The sequence below is a fragment of the Bos grunniens genome, chromosome 12, assembly GCF_055505025.1.
Source record: "Bos grunniens cultivar Pamir isolate PY7600 chromosome 12, Bosgru_T2T1.0, whole genome shotgun sequence".
Classification (NCBI taxonomy): domain Eukaryota; kingdom Metazoa; phylum Chordata; class Mammalia; order Artiodactyla; family Bovidae; genus Bos; species Bos grunniens.
The window spans coordinates 72,484,600-72,506,536 of record NC_141176.1 but is presented as its reverse complement, the minus strand read 5'-3'; the positions used below and the strand labels follow the sequence as shown (position 1 = coordinate 72,506,536).

General features: G+C 44.6%; 1 protein-coding gene and 1 pseudogene across 1 annotated transcript in view; both read right to left on the bottom strand.

The window, feature by feature from the left end:
* Window positions 1-7,279, bottom strand: part of LOC147361888 (ATP-binding cassette sub-family C member 4-like) — a 171,299-nt gene extending 164,020 nt beyond the window's left edge. The window contains exon 1 of the mRNA XM_086330218.1: window positions 7,076-7,279. Coding sequence (XP_086186344.1) covers window positions 7,076-7,149 — 74 coding nt within the window. The 5' untranslated portion in view covers window positions 7,150-7,279. The remainder of the gene's footprint in view (window positions 1-7,075) is intronic.
* A 9,361-nt stretch (window positions 7,280-16,640) lies between these two features.
* LOC147361887 (small ribosomal subunit protein uS12 pseudogene) lies at window positions 16,641-17,428 on the bottom strand (annotated as a pseudogene).
* Between the last annotated feature and the right edge of the window lie 4,509 nt (window positions 17,429-21,937).

Below are 21,937 nucleotides of genomic sequence, written 5' to 3'. Positions count from 1 at the left end.
ACAAGGGAAGCCCATAAAACACCCTCTTTAAAATTCTGCTTGAGGAGGAAAAAATGCTCAACATCAAAATATCTTTGGATCCTGCTTCCTTAACTTTTGATGGTTAACATTTATTTATAGCATTAAATAATGTTCAAAATGTGGCATTTATTTTTTAATTAAATTTTTTATTTTGTAAAGGAGTATATTCAACTGACGACATGGTAGTTTCAGGAGGACAGCAAAGGGACTGAGCCATACATACACATGTATCCATTCTCCCCCAAACCCCACTCCCATCCAGGCTGCCACATAACACTGAGTAGAGTTCCCTGTGTGATACAGTAGGTCTTTGTTGGTTATCCATCCTAAATACATCAGTGTGTACACGTCCCTACCAAACTCCCAAACTATCCCTTTCCCCCATCACTCTCCTTGGCAACCATAAATTCATTCTCCAAAGTCTGAGAGTCTCTTTCTGTCAAAATCGGTATTTAATTGAAATGTATGAAGTCTCTCACTTTTGTTTAATAGAGTTTATTGCTAATCAAGATGTGATACATATCTATGACCATATATTTTGGTGCATCTTTCCTTTTTCCAAATTCCCAGGAGTAGAAAAATTAGTGAAAGGCTGAACTGTTTTCCATTAGGTTCAGACCAATTTGCCCTCTTAACAGCTGTTTGTGAGCTTATTTCATTGTCAGCTTTGAATACCTGAACTACATTTTTTCTGGGCCTAAAGTTAAAAATAATTTAAACAGCTTTAATTTGAATTTATTTGATTTATGCGTGCTCAGTCACTCAGTCTTGTTCGACTCTTTGCAACCCCACATTCTACCATTTTACAACCCCAGTCCTGTTCAACTCTTTGCAACCCCATGAACTGTACTGTCGGGCTCCTCTGTCCATGGGATTTTCCAGGCAAGAATACTAGGGTGGGTTGCTATTTGATTTGTAGAGATGGAACACTTTTTATGTCTATTGATCATTTACTTGTCTTTTTCAAATGTCTATAACACATTTTTTTTTCCTATAGAGCTTTTATATTTTTGAAATAACTTGTAATAGTGCATATATTTTTTTTTAAGATTTTAATGTTTCTTTACAGGTTTTAAATTATATATCATTAATTAAAATTGAGCCTTTCAAATTCTCCTATTGCTTTTGTAGTATGTCTTTTAAAAATCCAAACATCTAAATCTATGTGCTTTATTTTAGCTTTTTTCTTATTTTATTTCTTTTTTTAAATTTTATTTTATTTTTATACTTCACAATATTGTATTAGTTTTGCCAAATATCAAAATGAATCTGCCACAGGTATACCTGTGTTCCCCATCCTGAACCCTCCTCCCTCCTCCCTCCCCATACCCTCCCTCTGGGTCGTCCCAGTGCACCAGCCCCAAGCATCCAGTATCGTGCATCGAACCTGGACTGGCGACTCGTTTCATACATGATATTATACATGTTTCAGTGCCATTCTCCCAAATCTCCCCACCCTCTCCCTCTCCCACAGAGTCCATAAGACTGATCTATACATCAGTGTCTCTTTTGCTGTCTCGTACACAGGGTTATTGGTTCCATCTTTCTAAATTCCATATATATGCGTTAGTATACTGTATTGGTGTTTTTCTTTCTGGCTTACTTCACTCTGTATAATAGGCTCCAGTTTCATCCATCTCATTAGAACTGATTCAAATGTATTCTTTTTAATGGCTGAGTAATACTCCATTGTGTATATGTACCACAGCTTTCTTACCCATTCATCTGCTGATGGGCATCTAGGTTGCTTCCATGTCCTGGCTATTATAAACAGGGCTGCGATGAACACTGGGGTACACGTGTCTCTTTCCCTTCTGGTTTCCTCAGTGTGTATGCCCAGCAGTGGGATTGCTGGATCATAAGGCAGTTCTATTTCCAGTTTTTTAAGGAATCTCCACACTGTTCTCCATAGTGGCTGTACTAGTTTGCAAACTTAAAAGCTTCTGCACAACAAAGGAAACTATTAGCAAGGTGAAAAGGTAGCCTTCAGAATGGGAGAAAATAATAGCAAATGAAGCAACTGACAAACAACTAATCTCAAAAATATACAAGCAACTCCTACAGCTCAACTCCAGAAAAATAAATGACCCAATCAAAAAATGGGCCAAAGAACTAAATAGACATTTCTCCAAAGAAGACATACAGATGGCTAACAAACACATGAAAAGATGCTCAACATCACTCATTATCAGAGAAATGCAAATCAAAACCACTATGAGGTACCATTTCACGCCAGTCAGAATGGCTGTGGATCCAAAAGTCTACAAGCAATAAATGCTGGAGAGGGTGTGGAGAAAAGGGAACTCTCTTACACTGCTGGTAGGAATGCAAACTTATTTTATTTCTAACAGTAAAGGCAGCTAGAACTTTTTTAGTTTTTGTTATAGGATAGGCCCCATTTTTTTCCTAAAACAGTCCATTTTCCCATTGTGGTTTACTGAGTATTTCTTATTCCTCACTATTGGAAATAAGAAGTACAGTTAATGAACCGTGTCCAGCTGGGAATGGACTGTCCAGCCTGCTGAGACTTTCCCTGGCGATGGCCCCAGTGTCCTCACTGCAGCCTCTGGGATGAGCTCTGCATTTCTCTCCTCCCTCATCCCAGAGGCCAGCAGGTTGGGGGTGAGTGCAGGACCTGTCCCCAGAGATAAGGGTGGTGTAGTATCTTGGACTACATGCACTTGGCCCATCAGGGAGCTGTTAAATTCTTGTTCCCTGACACTGGCCATGTCTCAGTGAGTGAACTGTCCCCTTGCAAAAGGAGTGTGGATGCGAAGACTGTCATTGATGTCAAGACAGACTCTCTGGAGATAATTTTCAGAGAAGCTGATGACATGAGGTGGGATGTGAACTTGCCAAGAGCTGAGATGGTTTAGGGAGGTTGGGCCTGTTAGGCCCTCAGTAACTAGCAATTGTGAATAGATAGAAATGTTTAATTTCAAACTAGGATTCTTTGCACTATTTTTAGAATACCAGTTGTTATTCTTCATTAACAGTCAGAAACCCACATGTTGTAGATGGAAGCTGGGTGAGCTTTCCAGGGCTCTTTCTCTGACCTTGATCTGTTCCCAGTGAGTGTTTACTTTGATGAGTTTTGGTAATTTTATACAATAACCACAGCCTCAAGCAAGAAGTAGAACATTCCAAAGGTATAGTCAAATTTATTGGTATGTCCTTACAGCAAAATAAACTGCCTAACAAATTTAAATTTATCTCCTGTAGTTTATTCTTGTTTTTTTTTTTTTTTTTTGGTCTTTATAGTTCTGCATCTGATCAGCCTGATGTGTCCTTTAAGAGGTATCAAGTGGATAATTTGCTGTTCAGAGTCTTCCATGGGTCCCCCAGTGTGTTGATTCCTACCCTCTGTTGACCTGAAACAGACAGACTGCAAAATATTTCCCCAGCAAAGATGGGCTTATCCAGAATCAGCAGAGAATTGCAGTTTGAGGTCTGCATTTGTGGAGAGCCAAGTGTAAGTCCCCAAAGTGCCAGGGCTGGAGAGCACTTTTATAGATGGGAAGAGGAGGTTGGAAGGGCTCTTACAGAGTCCATGGCTTTTCATTGCCTGCATCCTTGCTAGGAAAGGACAGCAGTCCTTCTTCTTCCTGTTGGTGCTGCTGTTGTTGTAACCTCATGTATCAAACTTTCAGAGGCTTTCTACTGGGGACCACATGGGATTACTCAAGCGCTCTATGGTGGTGATGACTGCTGTTTGTCTGGGGGCACTTGTCCTGTTCAGAGCATCACTGACCCTCTCAGCATCCCAGGGAGGTGTTCTCTCCAGGTCTTCTCCCCACTTTCCCGAGGCCAATACTTAGAGGTACTAGCCACTAATCAGGAAGTGGCAAAGTCTAGACTCTAACACAGGAACACTTCCAAATGAGGCACATCAGGTGCCATTTTTTTTCTCATTAAATTTGTCAAAACTGTGGAAAATGCACACGACATAAAGTTTACCATCTTGATGATTTTTCAAGCAGGCGGCTCATTATTGTTACCTATCTTAACATTACTATGCAACCAGTTTCCAGCACTCTCTTCCTCCTGCACTGTTGTGCCATCAAACACTAACTCCCCACTTGCCTTGCCCCCAGCCCCTGGCAACCACAAGGCCACTTTGTTTCTCTTTAAATTTGACTGCTCTGAGGACTTCATGTAAATCAAATCATAAAATATTTGTCCTTTGTGATGCACCATTTTACAACCCCACCGTCAGTGTGCAGGATTCTAGTTTCTTCACATCCTTGCCAACACTATTTTTTCTTCCTTTTTTTCCCCATGGGAGCCCTCCTAATATGTATGAGCTGGTGTCTCATTGTGGTGCATAACTAACATAACAGGGTTAAGCAACTATATGCCAACAAAAATTAATTCTAAAAAATCATGAGCTATAATTTTGATTAAAAAAAAACTGCATGTGCAGATATGCCAAGATTTCTAGGGTAAAGACTAAGAAATAACCAAAATATCCACAAGTAGACCTGGCTAAAAAACAAATCCTTATTCCTTTCTTCTTCTGTGTGCTCAGTCATGTCCAACTCTTTGCGACCTGATGGACTATAGCCCACCAGGCTCCTCTGTCCATGGGATTCTCCAGGCAACAATATTGGAGTGGGTTGTCATTTCTTACACCAGGGGATCTTCCTAACCCAAGGGTCAAACCCACCTCTCTTGACTCTCCTGCACTGGCAGATGGATTCTTTACCCCTGTGCCACCTATCTGGGAGGCCCTTCTTCTTCTATAGTTTTAATATTTTTATATAAATAGAAAAAATATATATTCTTTTCTAAAATTCACAGAATATTCTCAGAATAGCAGTTACATACAGGGCAACACAGCCTCAGGAGCCAGACTCCTGGTTTGGGATCCAACTTTCGCTATTAAGCTGTGTGATGCAGGCAAGTTACTCAAACTCTTGGAATTTGGGGGAGAATGGATACATGTATAGGTATGACTGAATCCCTTTCCTGTCCACATGAGACTATCACAACATTGTAAATTGGCTGTACTCCAATATAAAATTAAAAGTTTTTAAAAAATTACTCATCCTCTCTGCTTCAGTGACTTCACACGTAAAATAAGAGGTAATAGCTCCTTCCAGTTCATCAGGAAAACTGGAAATGGGTGTCTACCCAAACCAATGAGAAGTCCTCACCTCACCGTCTCATTTGCATACACACACATTTTGAAAATCCACAAACAGAACATCCCTGGAGAGTTCCTTGCCCTGCCTGAGGTTAAGGGGAGGTGTCTCTACTTCAGTATCATTTACAGTTGTTGCTATTTAGTCACTCACTCATGTCCAACTCTTTTGCAACCCCATGGACTTTAGCCTGCCAGGCTCCTCTGTCCATGGGATTTCCCAGGCAAGAATACTGGAGTAGATTGCCATTGCCTCCTCCAGGGGATCTTCCTCACCTAGGGATCAAATCCACATCACCTGGTCTCCTGCTATTGTAGCAGATTCTTTACCACTAAGCCAATAGGGAAACCTACACCCATATTTTTCCTTCTTGTCCCTCTTTCCTTAAGGGCCACGAAAAACCCAAGAGATGTAGATACACACACTGAATACACCACCATCAGAATAAGCATAGAAGCTTCGGTTTCCTGGGGCTCCCCGAGGCCTTCCCATATGAAAAAAAGGAAATGTCAGAATTTGTGAGAAAGATGAATGATTTAGGGTCCAGAAATGAATAATAATCACCCAAGTGTGATTAAACCCAGAGTTTGAGGCCCATCTAGTTAGTGGTCCCAGCTACTGGATGGAAAACTTTAGTTGAGAGCTTCATCTCTCGGAGTCCCTTCTCATCTGTGTGTTTCCTCCCAGCTCAGGGACCCTTCAGTGTTTTCAGGACCAAAGGACTCCTGGGCAGGACCACCTGCATCAAGACCTTGCACTGCTTCTGGAAAGGCTAGAGATGCAGATAAGACCCCACAGGCTTCAGGGACCCCATCCCCAAGGTGACTCTCAAAGGTGGAAGTGGAAATATTCACAGTAAGGAAAGGGACTGGTCAAATCCATACTCCAGTCCTCAGTGTATCCCAGGTAAAATTAAAATGGGTTCAAGAATTGTGTCCCCATTCATTAAACGGTGGTGACTCAGGCGGTAAAAGCATCTGCCTACAATGCAGTAGACCCAGGTTAGATCCCTGGGTCGGGAATATCCCCTGGAGAAGGAAATGGCAACCCACTCCAGTACTCTTGCCTGGAGAATCCCATGGATGGAAGAGCCTGGTAGGCTACAATTCATGGGGTCGCAAAGAGTCGGACATGACTGAGCGACTTCACTTTCACTTTCATTAAATAAAAAACAATAGTGTTCTTACACACATGAAATGTGTCACAACTAGATACCAGGATATACAGTGAGAGATGCACACGGAGAGAAAGAGGGAGGCAGGGAGACCTGGTCACAGACACAGGGACAAGGGAACCCAGTGCAGTTGGACTCAGCTGTCACCTAAGGAATATGGGGAAAGGTAGGGACATTACCGGAAGATGACAACAGGAGCAGAGCACTAACTAGATAAAGGAAGCGGCTCAGGGCTGTTTGCTTAGTGGGGAAAGGGTGCGAATTAGTTCCTTTTGAATCCGGAGTTTTCAAAGTCCCGTTGAATTCATAGTTCACTGTGAATCTGGAGCTGTCTTGCGGAAGCCGACTAAGGATGGCATATGGGGGTCCAGTCCTTCTCCCGCTGGCGGTGACCAGCCCTGGGCAGCCTAGGTTCTCAGCCTCCCTGCCTCCTGCTCCCACTGCCCCTCCTGCTCCCTGGGACTAAGGAGGCTGGCGGGGCAGCGAGTTGCAAGGCAGGGAGACCCTGTGCCCCGCCACCAGGTCCCTCTTCCCGTTCCTGCTACCCCTTCCCGTCGCCTCACCCAGAGGGTGCAGACAGGGACCCCCGTGGCCGGCGTGGGGAGACCCCACCGCTACAAGCAGCCATCGGAAAGCACTCCCTCGCCCTGACCCTCGACCCTCAACCCCTGCAAGGCTCAGCAGCGTCAGGCACTGGCCCTGAGGGGCGGGGTGTCTCAGCCCAGGCGGGGCTCACCAGGAGAACAGCCGGGAGCAGAAGTTCGCATCCTGCAGCGGGTTGGGCTTCTCCTCCGGGGACACCGGCTGCATCTTGCCGGCCCGGACCAGCGCAAGCCAGGGGCGTGGGGTGGGGGCAGCCGGGGGCCACACGCAGGTGTGAAGCGAGGCCGCAGGCGCCGCTGATGGAGGCGGTGGGGGAACCGCAAGGCACGGGGCTCAAGACCCCAGGCGCCCACGTTCCCTAACTGGGCTGCAAACTCTACTAAACTCTGAGCCCAGGCCCCCACCCAGAAGATGGAGAGGGAGGGGCAGGCTGCAGCATAAACGCCCCTCAGCTGTGGTGAAGACAGAGAAAGCTGGCAGAAGGAGATAGCAGCTCGCCCTCCCGGCACGCTGCCCTCATCAGGACAAAACAAGGGCGCTGTGGGAAGGTCTCCAACTGGAATGGAGCAGGATCCTGGGGGGCTTACCTGGGATAAGCTACCCCCCCGCCCAATCACGAGACACACTGAGCTAGTGGCCAATACTGGTCAGTGGAGGTGAGCACAGATGACAAGCACAAAGCTGCCAAGCTACTGAGATGACAGCCTCAGGCTCCCTGGTGTCTGTTCTACTGCTAGGCTGGCCCTGGAGGAATCCTGTTTTGATAAGAGGAGGGAAAAGGAAAGACCAAAACACGTTCTTCTTGTGGCATGAAGGACAGTTACTCAGCAGTGCACTGATGCACAAAGAAAAGTACATAAGCAAGAAGTCAAGGTTTACTTTATCTCTCAGCTAAATAAATTTTAAATGAGCTAATAAGCAGGTGTACAAGAGGGAAATAAAGAACTTCCAACGTTTTCCCCATATATGAAGCCCGCATGAATATATATGAAGAAAAATGCATTCAAAAGTATTATTTCTGGAATGAATAAACAAAGTGTGGTATAAACATACAGTGGAGTATCATTCAGCCTTAAAAAGAAAGGAAATTCTGCCACGTGCTGCAGCATGGATGAGCCTCGAAGACTATGAGGTTGTGACTTACAATTAGAATACTTATTTAGTCTTCATGCTGTTGCTGTTACAGAACTCCTAAAACCCTTAGGTGCTCTAAGAGTGAAAAAATATCTTTTGGTAATTGTAACAAGCCCCTTTCAACTACACCTGAGTTTTAGTGAATGCATCTGTTAGTCAGAAAAACCAACCACCTGATTAAAGGGTTGGCGCTTTCAGCCCCACCCCCCAAATCCAGGGAGAAGAGGGACTGGAAACAGTTCAACCACCGATGGCCAATGCTTTAATCAACCTTGCCCAAGTATGCTTCTATGAAGCCTCAATAAAAAACCAATAGGATGGGGTTCACAGAGCTTCCCAGCTGGTGAACATGTGCAGGTGCTGGAAGGGTGACTCACCTGGAGAGGCCTGGAAGACCCTGCCCCTCCCCCTGCCTTGCTCTCTGCATCTCTTCCATCTGGCTGTTCCTGACTTGAATCCTTTTATGATAAACTAGTGATCTAGTCGGATAAGGCAATGGCACCCCACTCCAGTACTCTTGCCTGGAAAATCCCATGAATGGAGGAGCCTGGTAGGCTGCAGTCCAGGCTGTCGCCAGAGTCGGACACGACTGAGCGACTTCACTTTCACTTTTCACTTTGATGCATTGGAGAAGGAAATGGCAACCCACTCCAGTGTTCTTTCCTGGAGAATCCCAGGGATGGGGGAGCCTGGCAGGCTGCCATCTATGGGGTCGCACAGAGTCAGACACGACTGAAGCGACTTAGCAGTAGCGGCAGCAGACTAGTGAAATTCATAGAAACACAAAGTAGAATGGTGTTTGCTGGGCAGGGGGGATGGTGGGGAGTGTTTAATGGACACAGAGTTTCAGTTGGAAGGTGAAAAAGCTCTGGAGATGGACTGTGGTGATGATTGCACAGCAATGTGAATCTAATCAATGCCCACAATAGTACATTTTAAAATGGTTAAGATAGTTCACATGTGTTATGTATATTTTACCATGTAATGGAGGAGAGAATTCCTTTTTGTTTTACCCTTCTAGGTCCTCTGGCTGAGACCTGGGAAATTCAATTGATATAAGACAGATGAACAAGAGAAAAAGTTTATTAACCTGTGCAGCATGCCCATGTATGCAAAAATCTTTCATCATTCACAGACAGTTGTTGCTGTACTAAGATGTGTTTGTAAAAGTGCTTCATTTTCAAGAAGATCCATAGGAAGGACTTTTGACAAGTACAGATTTCTGATAAGTTTCAAATGAAGAGCTAAACTTTGTAAGAAATTATAGAGTCCTAATGGAAAACCTGATGCCTTCATAAAACCATTAACAAAAAGGACTAGTTGCTGAGTGAACTGGAGAATATGCTTATAAATTTTATTGTTTTTGTCTAAAATATTACTGGTTTAATTTAGTGTTTTCCCAACATAAAAAAATCCTTTCCCTTAAGCTAATTATGACTTAAAACAATTTGGAAAATTACATCTTTGTAAGTAGAATTAAAACATTTGTCTTTTCTTTCTATCTGATCCCTCCAAAAACTAGAAACTCTTAGGTTCCCAGAAGCTGTGTCAGTTGCCTCATAACAGGGCGACTCTTCCAACTCTAGTTGAGTGACAGTGTTCTCTGAACTCAGTTTCTCATCTGTAAAATGGGTATTTAAAAGTAATATCTGGGACTTCCCTGGTAGTCCAGTGGTTAAGAATCTGCCTTGAAATGCAAGGGAGTCAGTTTAATCCCTGGTCAGGGAACTCAGAACCCACATGCCAGCAGAGCAACTAAACCTGAGCACCACAGCTATTGAGCCTGCCCGCTGCTCCATATGAGAGAGTCCATGCACCACAACAAAAGATCTTGCATGACACAACATAGGTCCCAAGTGCCACAATAAATCAAAAAGTAAAAAACAAAAAGTAATAACTATCTCATGGAGTTATTGTTTATGTGAAAGTGCTTGTTGTAATTTCTGATGCAGAAGGGATGTTTAATAAGTGGACGTTATTATAGCAAGATACTTTATCAGAATATGAAATTAATTGTCCTTCAGTTTGGTCGCTCAGTCATGTCCAACTCTTTGTGACTCCATGAATTGCAGCACACCAGGCCTCCCTGTCCATCACCAACTCCCGGAGTTTACCCAAACTCATGCCCATTGAGTCGGTGATGCCATCCAACCATCTCATCCTCTGTTGTCCCCTTCTCCTCCACCTTCAATCTTTCCCAGCACCAGGGTCTTTTCAAATGACTCAGCTCTTTGCATCATGCGGCCAAAATATTGGAGTTTCAGCTTCAACATCAGTCGCAGGACTGATGAACACCCAGGACCGATTTCCTTTAGGATGGACTGGTTGGATCTCCTTGCAGTCCAAGGGACTCTCAAGAGTCTCCACCAACACCACAGTTCAAAAGCATCAATTCTTCTGTGCTCAGCTTTCTTCACAGTCCAACTCTCACATCCATACATGACCACTGGAAAAACCATAGCCCTGACTAGACAGACCTTTGTTGACAAAGTAATGTCTCTGCTTTTTAATATGCTGTCTAGGTTGGTCATAACTTTCCTTCCAAGGAGTAAGTAAATTGTCCTTTCTATGGTATAAATGTTTGTGATAAAGGAGTGAAAATGCAATTCTTGAGGTTATAGCTTAAAGGCCACTGGTGCTGGCATAAAGAGCACAGTTTTCAAGAAAACTTAATCAACTGAGTTTTCCTCCAGAGAAGAGAGACTGAAACCCAAGTCAGAGGAGAGCAAAGGTCTGGGGACAAGAGGCAGAGAGTGGGAATCCCTGTCCCCCGTGGTCACCATCCTCAACCTCCCAGGCAAGGACAAAGTAGGGGGGATATCAGACATGATAGAACCCCCACCCCAAGTATGACTGGTGCCTTACCTCCTGCTAGAAGCCAGGTGAGTTGGCCGCTTTGCAGAAGAGATTCCCATACCATCATCTTGTGTTACAAGTAAAAACCTGATTTCCCACATGGGGTCTGGAAAATTCAGAAAGTGGGAGGCAACAGGCTTACAGAGTCTGTGAGCCAGGATGAAAGAATGCCATAGAGGGAGATGAAGCATGTGCCATCCAGCTAGGGAGCAGATGAGAACCCAGTAACATCCTTCCTTAAAAATTCCACAGCAGAGTTGATTTTAAAAACAGAATACATTTTTAAAAAATATTTGCCCAGAAATGTGGAAACCAGACTTTTGCTAGAGTTTAAGAAACAACACCAGGAGGATAAATCAGAACTCTTCCTCAAACTAGATTATCTGCTTTATAATCAGTTTCGATTTATAGTCCCTACTCTTCATCCTCCACGTTACAAGTGGTGCAGGAGAAGGAAATATCTCATCCTGGAAAACGTGGGAGTACCAGGACCAGCTTCCAAGTGAGGGTCTTTGGCTTCCTGCAGGAGAGAGTTTAAGAGGAAGCTGAAGTAGAGTGAAAATGGACTTATTCAGGGACACACACTCCATAGTCAGAATGTGGACCCTCTCAGAAGGTGAGAGGGCCCAGGGTATGGGGTTGTTAATTGTCATGGTCTGGGTAATTTCATATGATAATAAGTGGGACGAATATTCTTGCTATTCCAGGGAAGGAACAGGGATTTTCAAGAACTGAACCACTGCACACTTTTGAAATGGAGCAGGACCCTATGGTCCTTGCCCCCCATGTCCTCTGCCTGCCTTTTGTCTGTGGAAAATCTTTAGCCAAAAAATATGTTTAATCCCAGAAGTGAGAACATGTAGATACAAAGAAAAACAGTTAATAATATAGTCATTAAGCATAGTCAAGGACCTCTTAATTCCTTCTCAAGGGCTATAGATAATATTCTGAGCCATATCCTGTGAGCTGTCTTATAGGTACTGAAAACCCCTTCAGGTTAAGATCTACATAATGACCGGACTGTAGCCGTGACATAAACTGCCACAGTTCTGAGAAATGACCTCGAGAAATGGGAACAAACCAACCCTGGAACTGAAGAGTAACTGTACTTAAAACAATTAAGATGACACTGGTCAGACCACCAATGACCAATTTCAAGATGACTGTCAGCATTGACTCTGCTGTTTCTACACGTAACCCTCTCCCTCTGTCTTTAAAAGTTCTTGTCCATTCATTGTCAAGGGAGGAGGAGTCAGCCTTTGTAGAGGTGCCCACCCTCCCCCCTCACCACATGCTGCTGCTGCTGCTGCTAAGTTGCTTCAGTCTTGTCCGACGCTATGCGACCCCATAGACGGCAGCCCACCCGTCCCTCCTCCCTGGGATTCTCCAGGCAAGAACACTGGAGTGGGTTGCCATTCACTTCTCCAATGCGTGAAAGTAAAAAGTCAAAGTGAAGACGCTCAGTTGTGTCCAACTCGTAGCAACCCCATGGACTGCAGTTTACCAGGCTCCTCCGCCCATGGGATTTTCCAGGCAAGAGTACATACTGGCATCCAAAATAAAGTAAATGTTCCTTTCCACCAACCTAGCCTCTTTATTGGCTTTTGAGTGGTGAACAGCCAGACCCTCCTCTTTGGTATCACTGTTTGGCCTTCTATGGTCAGCCTTGGAACTATCACAGCACCAGTCATGGTGAGAGGGGAATGAATTTTAGTGTTATAATGAAGGTGTAATGAGTTAGAGATCAGAGACCAGACCATGCTCAACACTATATTGATTTTAGCTGGTTCAAGCCAGTTTTTGTGAGATCCTGTTTTTCTCAATATGTGTATCCCCTTCTTTCCTGTCTCACAAGCATAGAAACACTGTTTCCACAGTGATGAGGCCTTCTTAAACTCGTATCTGGGAATCCAGACCTGGTTCTCTGTGTACCCTGATGCCTAGGTCCTTCCCTTTCCTATTTAACTAATACCAGGTTGTCTTCCTCAGATGAAGGGCACCACAGACTCCCACTTATTTCAGAAGCAACATCAAGCCCCAGCCAAGAGGGAGTTACCTTAAAAAACAAACAAAACTTATTATATCAATACCTTCCCTTTTGGATCTTCAGGCATAGAGGAGAAATCGGTCTCTTTCTCTTCATCAAGATTATCTCCACAGGTAACAAAGGAAACGGTCATTAAAGGTAAGGCGGGGCCCTTAATATTCAGGGAGGCTGGGCTGAGACAGAACAGTCACTGACAAAGCCCATCAACAATTCCCTGGGAGTAAAATAGAATCTGGATAATGAAATAAGGGCTACAAGGTCTTCCCTTGTAGCTCAGTCAGTAAAGAATCTGCCTGCAGTGCAGGAGACCTGGGTTTGATCCCTGGGTTGGGAAGATCCCCTGGAGAAGGAAATGGCAACCCACTCCAGTATCCTTGCCTGGAAAATCTCATGGATAGAGGAGCCTGGTAGGCTGCAGTCCATGGGGTTGCAAAGAGTTGGGCATGACTGAGTGACTAATACTTACTTAATGAAATAAAGTGTTACCTTTTTTCTCTCCCTTTGTTGCTGAGTCAAGTTTCACTTGTTCACAGGGCGCCTCATGCAGAAACCTCAACCCGGCCCTTCAGACAAGACTCCCTGATGCAAAATGGCTGCATCAACACCTCAGCTCTGAGGGCCATGTGCAGAGATGCTGAGCCTGACACTATGATCTGGAGCCATGGGCAGCACAGCTGAGCCTGTCCTGTGAGAATCGCCCATCCCCCAGCTGACAGGAATCACATAGAGCAGTCCCAGGGGTGTTTTAAGGGGAAAGCATGTCCTCTGGAGCACATTCTATGGGCACAAGCCATACCTGACAGGGGGGCTTCCCAGGTGGATCAGCAGTAGAAAATCTGCCTGATCCCTGGGTCAGGCAGATCCCCTGGAGCTGAAAATAACAACCCACTCCAGTATTCTTGCCTGGGAAATCCTACTGACAGAGGAGCCTGGCGGGCTGCAGTCCATGGGGTTGCAAAGAGTCAGACATTACTGAGTGACTCATATACACACATGCACAGCTGTCAAATGAAACCCCCTGGCCTTTGGGGTCTGACTAGGGAGAGTCAGTAGTAAAACAGGAAGAAATCAAACTGTCTTCCGCTTTCCTGGTGGCTTAGACAGTGAAGAATCTGCCTGCAATGGAGGAGACCAGGGTTTTTGACCCCTGGGTTGGGAAGGTCCCCTAGAGAAGGGAATAGGCAACCCACTCCAGTATTCTTATGTGGAGAATTCCATGGAATTCTGGTGGGCTATAGTCCATAGAGTTGCAAAGAGTCAGACAAAACTGAGCAACTAACATTTTCTAGCAATGAAAGCAGCTGCCATTTGGGAAGAAATGAGATCTTATATTTCCAACAGAGGTTTTTGTTTGGCTGCTCTCTTGTGGATTTTTTAAAGTGCTGATTCCTGCCTCCCCTCTCCCGAGATTCTGATTTTACTGAGATGAGGCTTCAGCACTGGGTTTACAGAGCTCCCTTGGTGATTTTACAAACCACTGGCCTTTGCCATGTTGAAGTTATAAGGACTCTATCTGGATGAGGAACAAAGTAAACAAATTAGGTGATTCTGTAGGAGCAGAAAGGTGCATTTCTGTGTCTAGGGTGTAGATGAGGTGGGTGAGGTGGGGGCCTGTGACACCTCTTGCCCCCTGTGAGGTCTTCCTGGCCCCTCATTCCATGGCCTTTCCACGCTGGTCACCTGGATACATGAGTCTTCTGCCCCCTGCTGGTGATTTTCAGTATAGCATGGTTGTCCCTGGAGGTTTCATACCAGCCCAGCCTAGTTGGGTATCCCTGGTGGCTCAGTGATAAAGAATCTCCCTGCCAATACAGAAGCTGCAAGGTTCAATCCCTGATTTGGGAAGATCCCCTGGAGAAGGAAATGGCAACCCAATACTGCAGTATTCCATGGACAGAGGAGCCCACCAGGTTATAATCCATGGGGTCACAAAGAGTTGAACATGACTAAGCACACACACCCATGCAGGATTTATGGGCAGACACTGACAGTATCAATTCACTCATGTTATTAAAAGCTGGCTACAGAACAGTCTACAGTGTGTATGAGTGCCTCTCCAAGGGTTACACTCCTATAGTTACTTCTTTTAAAAGATTCCCTGATGGCTCAGATGGTAGAGTCTGCCCACAGTATGGGAGACCTGGGTTTGATCCCTCAGTTGGGAAGAACCCCTGGAGAAGGAAATGGCAACCCACTCCAATATTCTTGCCTGGAAAATCCCATGGACGGAGAAGCCTTGCAGGCTAGAGTCCATAGCATTGCAAAGAGTCGGGACACAATCGAGTGACTTTACTTTCACTTCTGGAGCTTTCCTCATGGGTCAGCCAGTAAAGTATCTGCCTGCAAAGCAGGAGACCCGGGTTCCATCCCTGAGTCAGGAAGATCCCCTGGAGAAGGAAATGGCAACTTACTCCAATATTATTTCCTGGAGAACCCCATATGGACAAAGGCGCCTGGCAGGCTACAGTCGATGGGTTCACAAGTGTTGGACAAGACTCAGCAACTAAACCACCACAGTCTTAGTTCACAAACCTGAGCTTCACACATCTGAGTCCCAAGATGTGGCTTGCTGGGAGGGAAATCCTGGGAAATGTACAGGATGAGCAGCTCTGCAGTAACTTTAGGAGTCACTCCTAGGCAGAGAAACTCGGCGCTCCAGGCCACTGGCCAAGCACAGGTCTGGCACATGTCTGTGACTGGAACCTTCCTGTGCCTGGGGTCTGAGGTGTGTGTGTGTGCTTAGTCATGATGATTCTTTGGGACCCCATGGACAGAAGACGGGATTTCTGTCAGGAATACTGGAGTGGGTTGCCATATCCTCCTCCTGGCGATCTTCCTGACCCAGGAATGAAACTTGCCTCTGTTGGTTCTCCTGCAGTTGCAGGCAGATTCCTTACCACTAGCGCCCCCTGGAGGGTTTGAGGAAATTGATCTTGATAAGACCGCTGGCTGATAGCCAGTGACAGATGCTTCCCAGGTAAAGAGTCTCAGTGGTAAAGAATCTGCCAAAAAAAAAAAAAAAAAAGAATCTGCTAATGCAGGAGACACAGGAGATGCAAGTTCCATGTCTGGATGGGGAGGATGCCCTGGAGGAGGAAATGGTAACCCTCTAGTATTCTTGCCTGAAGAATCCCATGAACAGAGGTGGCTGGCAGGCTGTAGTCATAGGGTTGCAGAGTTGGACGTGACTGAGCACAGTCAGTGACAAGTGCCTATGATAGGAGCATCAAGAAGTGCAGAGGTGTAAGGTAATGAATGCCCCAGTAAACAGCTGCTGCTGCTGCTGCTGCTAAGTCACGTCAGTCGTGTCTGATTCTGTGTGACCCCATAAACGGCAGTCCAACAGGCTCCACCATCCCTGGGATTCTCCAGGCAAGAACACAGGAGTGGGTTGCCATTTCCTTCTCCAATGCATGAAAGTGAAAAGGGAAAGTGAAGTTGCTCGGTCATATCCGACTCTTCGTGACCCCATGGACTGTAGCCCACCAGGCTCCTCCATCCATGGGATTTTCCAGGCAAGAGTACTGAAGTGGGGTGCCATCGCCTTCTCCACAGTAAACATCAGCTGCCCCTTATTGTATTGTGGGGTGGGATGTATTTTTATTTAACTATCACATTTAATTTTGGGGGTATATGAAAATTTATTACTATCATGCTTTCATCATCCAAATTCATGATCTTGGTCTTTCTTCTTGCATTTGTATAAGGCCAAAAGAGAGACACTAGCTACTTTGACAACCTAAAGCAAACTCCAGGAATGTCACCAATAGCATGACCTTTACAACCAAATCCAGCAACCAGAATATCATCACTTTCCTCAATAAAGTTCAAGCAACCATCACTGGGTACAAAGGCTGTGATTTTTTGCCATTCTTGGTGAGCTGAACCCTGACACATTTCCTGATGGCAGAATTTGGTTGTTTGGCTTCAACCCCTACTTTTTCAAGCACGATTCTCTTGGCATGAGAAGCTTCCAAAAGGGTTGGCTTTCAGGGCTGTGCCCAAATGGGCTTTCTTGTACTATTTATCATGCCGATTCTGGGCTCGTCGGTGGCTACAGAGATTCTTGGCAGTATGAAAACCATGGCACTTGCCTATCCTGCCAGTGTCACAGGCCTGAACATAAGACTATCACATTTAATTTTAACATAAGCTCAGAGAATATTAGGAGCCCCATCTTACAGAGCTTAAGGAACTTGATCAATGTCATAGACTCATAACTGACAGATGCAGCCTCTGAGCCCAGACAGGTGTGACCACACAGTCTGTCCCAGCTCCTCCCATGTCCCATGGGACCAGGAGGTCTCCCTGCCCAAAGACCTGCTCAGCAGCTTCAGCCTGACTCTCTGGGTGGGTCCGTGTGGTCCCTCCAGGTGCTCGCAGCCCCTTTGCTCCTACTGCCCCTGACTCGGGTCCTTCCTTCTGCAGGGCAGCCCCCGAGAGCCTCATGGTTGGCAGAAAGACACTCTCGTCCCATTCTAGAAGCTTCTCTTTACATCCAGCTCCCGGGGGTGGGGTCAGGCCAGGTTGTGAGTAGAATTATGAGAGAAGCAAGAAGGTGTGAGCTCCTGGTCAGCACATTCCTCTGACCTGGGACCTCCCTCTTCTCCTGATGCTTCCTACCCCTCGGGGCAGCTCTTCTCCATGCCCCTCCCCACTCCATTACAAGTCCTCCTGTAGCTCTGCTGTGGATCAGAGTCACCAGAGGAGGGGTCAGAATGCAGGTTCCTGGGCTCCAGCCCCAAAGATCTGATCCAGGTTGTTACACAAGTGGGGCCTGGGAATTTGAATTTTTAACCAACAACCCAGTGGGTTTTTATGGAGGGGGTCCTCTGAACACACTTTGAGAAGCATTTAACAGACCTGTCACTCACATCTGTGGTCCCTGGTCAAGAGTATAAATGAAGCCCATACTACATGCTTAAATATTTAAAAGTTATAAGTCAGTCAAACAAAATTGTCAAGTATACCTTCTTAACTATTAATAACTGGCAGAATGGGATTTTGGACACAGCTACAAGCCAGAAGGCAGGAGAGCAGAGGGAGGGGCTGACCCAGTCCCCAGCCCTCCCCCTGCTCTTCCCACCTCTGGCTCTGACCCTTTTTGTTCCCTGAGGAATCTGCTGTTCAAGCAAGAGCACCCCCAGCCTTCAAGTCCAGGTTCAGGCCACTCTCTTCCCGTCCCACAAACAACTGTATCTTGACCACTTGTCCGGCTGGGACATGGCCCCCAGGAGGGAGGCCTCCACTGGCGCTGGGAGCAGGGGTTCTAGGGTCCAGGTGCTCAGAGACGGCCTGGAGGGGGCGGGGCTCCAGGTGGCCACACCCCCTGGTCCTCTCTGGCTGCCTGAACCTGGGGAGGGTGCAACCACAGGATGACCCGAGCAGGGCCTCTAAACCAGTGCTTCTCAAACTGTAATGTGAGCAGGACTCACCTGGGATCCGGAGATTCTGAGTCAGTAGGTCTAGAGTACAGATAAGATTCCATGTTCCTAACAGCCTTCCAGACCAAGCCTGGCTGGTCCATGCTTCAATAGCAGAGCCCTAGGGCAGGGTGGGCAGAGTTTTCCTGTAAACAGGAAGTCAAAACATTTCCAGGCTTTTCGGGCCATATGGTGTCTGCTCAGAAAAACATCTACTACTTTATTGACCACACCAATGCCTTTGACTGTGGATCACAACAAACTGTGGACAGTTCTTAAAGATGTGAGTACCAGACCACCTTACCTGTCTCCTGAGAAACCTACACGCAGGTTAAGAAGCAAGAGTTAGAACCAGACATGGAACCACTGCCTGGGTCAAAATTGGGAAAGAGGAAAGAAAAGGCTGTACACTGTCACCCTGTTTATTTAACTTATATGAAAAACAATGTATGTATATGTATAACTGAATCACTGCTGAATAGCAGAAATTAACACAACATTGTAAATCAGCTATGCTTAAATAAAATAAATTTTTAAAGAAGCAAGAAAAAAATTCCAAGGGTATCAGTAGGTTCATTATTAGTAATGTTTACTCTGCTTAGCCTGGTGTTTGCCAGAGTTTTCCACTTTAAAAATGCAACTCTTCCCTAAAGAATTAATCAAGGAAGATACTTAGAGTCTATGAAAATGCCATGCCTCCCCCAACTCCCGAACATTCATGGTATATTCAGCCAATGATGAATTTTGTCTGAATTGTTTATGATGGCTGCCATATGATACTTTTCTGTCAGCCTGTCTACATTTGTGACTTGGTATTCTATTGCAAAAAAGAGCTTACCCTTCCTCCTATTTTATGTTTTATCAGAATCAGTATAAACTCATGGATTTATAAATATTTTATAGTTGTAAAAGATAGGGTTTAAAAACCTTCAGTCCTCTGTTTATCATTACCTACTTATAATATTTCTAATGTAATATAAATTCCATCTCAGAGACTCATTTTTTGTCTAGGTATTCTGCAAAATTTAATTTTAAAAATATGTTTTATATAATATCCTCCATAATTAAATATGATTAACTTTTGAATTAAACACTGCTTTGGAATACCCAAAGCTTCCACCAATTAGAATGGATAATTGTGAGCATGTTTGCTAAGTGAAAAGTGAATTTAGTCAGAACCATCCAAAGTAAACTTTGTGTAAAACATGTTCAGTATATCTAAGTCTTAATCTTTGTTCTTCTTAAAAAATCACACAGTCCCAATTTTGACTCCTAAGGGAAGTCATCTGGGCCTGGAGTATAGATGGAGGTCTCATTGAACTCAGGCATGTCATTCCTTCCAGTAATGTCATTTTTTAGTTCTAAATTTAAAAAAACATGTATTTCTCCCAGCTTTTCAGTACACATTGCTATTTTAGTTTTGGGGGAAAATTATTTTTTTCCTTACTACATTAGGTTTAAAAAACAAAAGCTCAGTTAACCCACATTCTTTCTGTTTTTAAAGGAAAATTAACAGCTTACACATAAAACCTTGTGTTTAAAAAACTCTGAAGGCTTTAAAGTGGTCTATTGTGTTTCCAGGGACCTTCTTCAACATTAGGACCATACTGCTGATTCAAGAATAGCATCAGTATAAATATAAGCATAGTATTGTTTTTAGATTAAAAAAAAAAAAAAAGAAAAAACCCTCCAAACTTGAACAGGAATTTATTTCTAACTTTTTAATGCTATTAAAAATATTGATAATGTATAATAGGGCCTTTTGGAAGCCTGTGTGGTCTAATTTTAAACATAAATATGATGGTAACAATTAATAAAGAGGGTAGTGCTGTAGAGGGTAGTACTGATGGGGCGCTAATCACAAATCCAGCATAGTTCAAAAGCAGTGTTTCTCACCTGAGGTTGAGAATCAGTTTTATGTAATTTTACATTTTCAGACCATTTCAACCTAATCAATGATCCACTGAGCACGGCTAGTGCTCAGCTCAGTCGTGTGCACCTTCCCTCTGCAAGTGCAACAGTCACACTGGTCTCTGGGCTGTTCAGGATCCCACCCCTTCTGAGTGTAGATGTCACAGCAGTAACAGATGGCTGCACATGTCTAGTTTTCTTGAATTTCCTGTACTTATTTCTAACATAGTTACAAACAGGCCATAGACTGGCACTAGCCCACAGGCCGTACTATGGTATCACTGTCACAGTTACATTTGCAACAACCCTCTGAGAATTGTAGTAACCTCACTTCCACTATCAAAGAAACTGAGACACAGTGGGCTTCCTAATCTTAAGAGCCAATAATTAGCAGCTAGCAGAATCGTAACCAATCCCAGTCAGTGCCCAGAGGAACCAGTAATTGTCCCTGAAAGCCTGATTCCAGAGCATGTGCTCCTCGTGTGCATATTCCATTTTTATCTGTGAAGGACAAACAGTTTGGTTTAGGCTATTAAATGAGGACCTTCTCAAATACATCTTCTACAATCTACAAACCTACCTTCATCCACATCCATCTTGCTCTCCTCTCCTGGTAATTAGGAATCACCAAGGTCAATGATTCCACCTTGTGCCTTTGGATGCTCTTGGTCCATCCATCTTCCCAACCAAAGAATGGAAGTACAGAAACTATATTCATTTTCCAGATGAAGCTGAGATTCAGAGGTTGAGACACTTATCCAAGCATGTAACTATGGCTACATGGCTATGGGGTGACCAGAGTCCATTTTGTCAAGGATGGTGCCAGTTTATTTTCCTGGCACCTTGGCTGGTTATTGCTTTCCTTTCACTCTCAAGTGTCCCACTCTGGACAGTACATTCTTCAGGTGCTCACACTGCTAGTAAGTAGTAGAGAAAGAACTGGCGTGCAGATCTGTGACCGACTGACTCCAAAACCAGGGCTTTCTGTTATCCCAAACTACCTCTTTAAACTTCAAAATTATGAAGCTGAGAAGGAAGGTTTGTTCTCAATACCATTCATTCATTCATGCATTCAGCAAACATTTATGGAGCACCTGCTATGTGACACATACTGTGCTGGGAGATGGAATTAAAAGTGAATAGGGCACAGTTTAAAGTCTTTTTCTCACTTAGTTTTATAAGAAAACAGAATGCTTATGAATACTCATAGTTAGGGCAGGTTACATAATTTATAGGACTCAGTGCAAAATGGAAAGAATAGGGACCCTTGTTTAAAAATGAAGTATCTCAAGATGGTGACAGCAAGACACTAACCAAAGATGGTTCAGTTTAACAAATGAGAGGTGGTCAGGGTATTGCAGAAATCCAAGTTACCTAGGACAAGGATTAATCTTAAGGTGACTTCCTAGCAGGGGTGACAACTGGGCTGAGCCTAGAGATGAGGCTGTCTCCTCTACATGGACCTTCTTCTCTACTTTTTTTAGACCAAAGGGCACTGAGAAGAATCACTAAATCATCGTTTTGACTTACATGGCAGTCACCAAGAGTTTCCCCCACAGCACAGCCTAATCACTCATGTCTGGAACTGTGATACATGCTGTTGCATAACATCGAGATGGGCTGC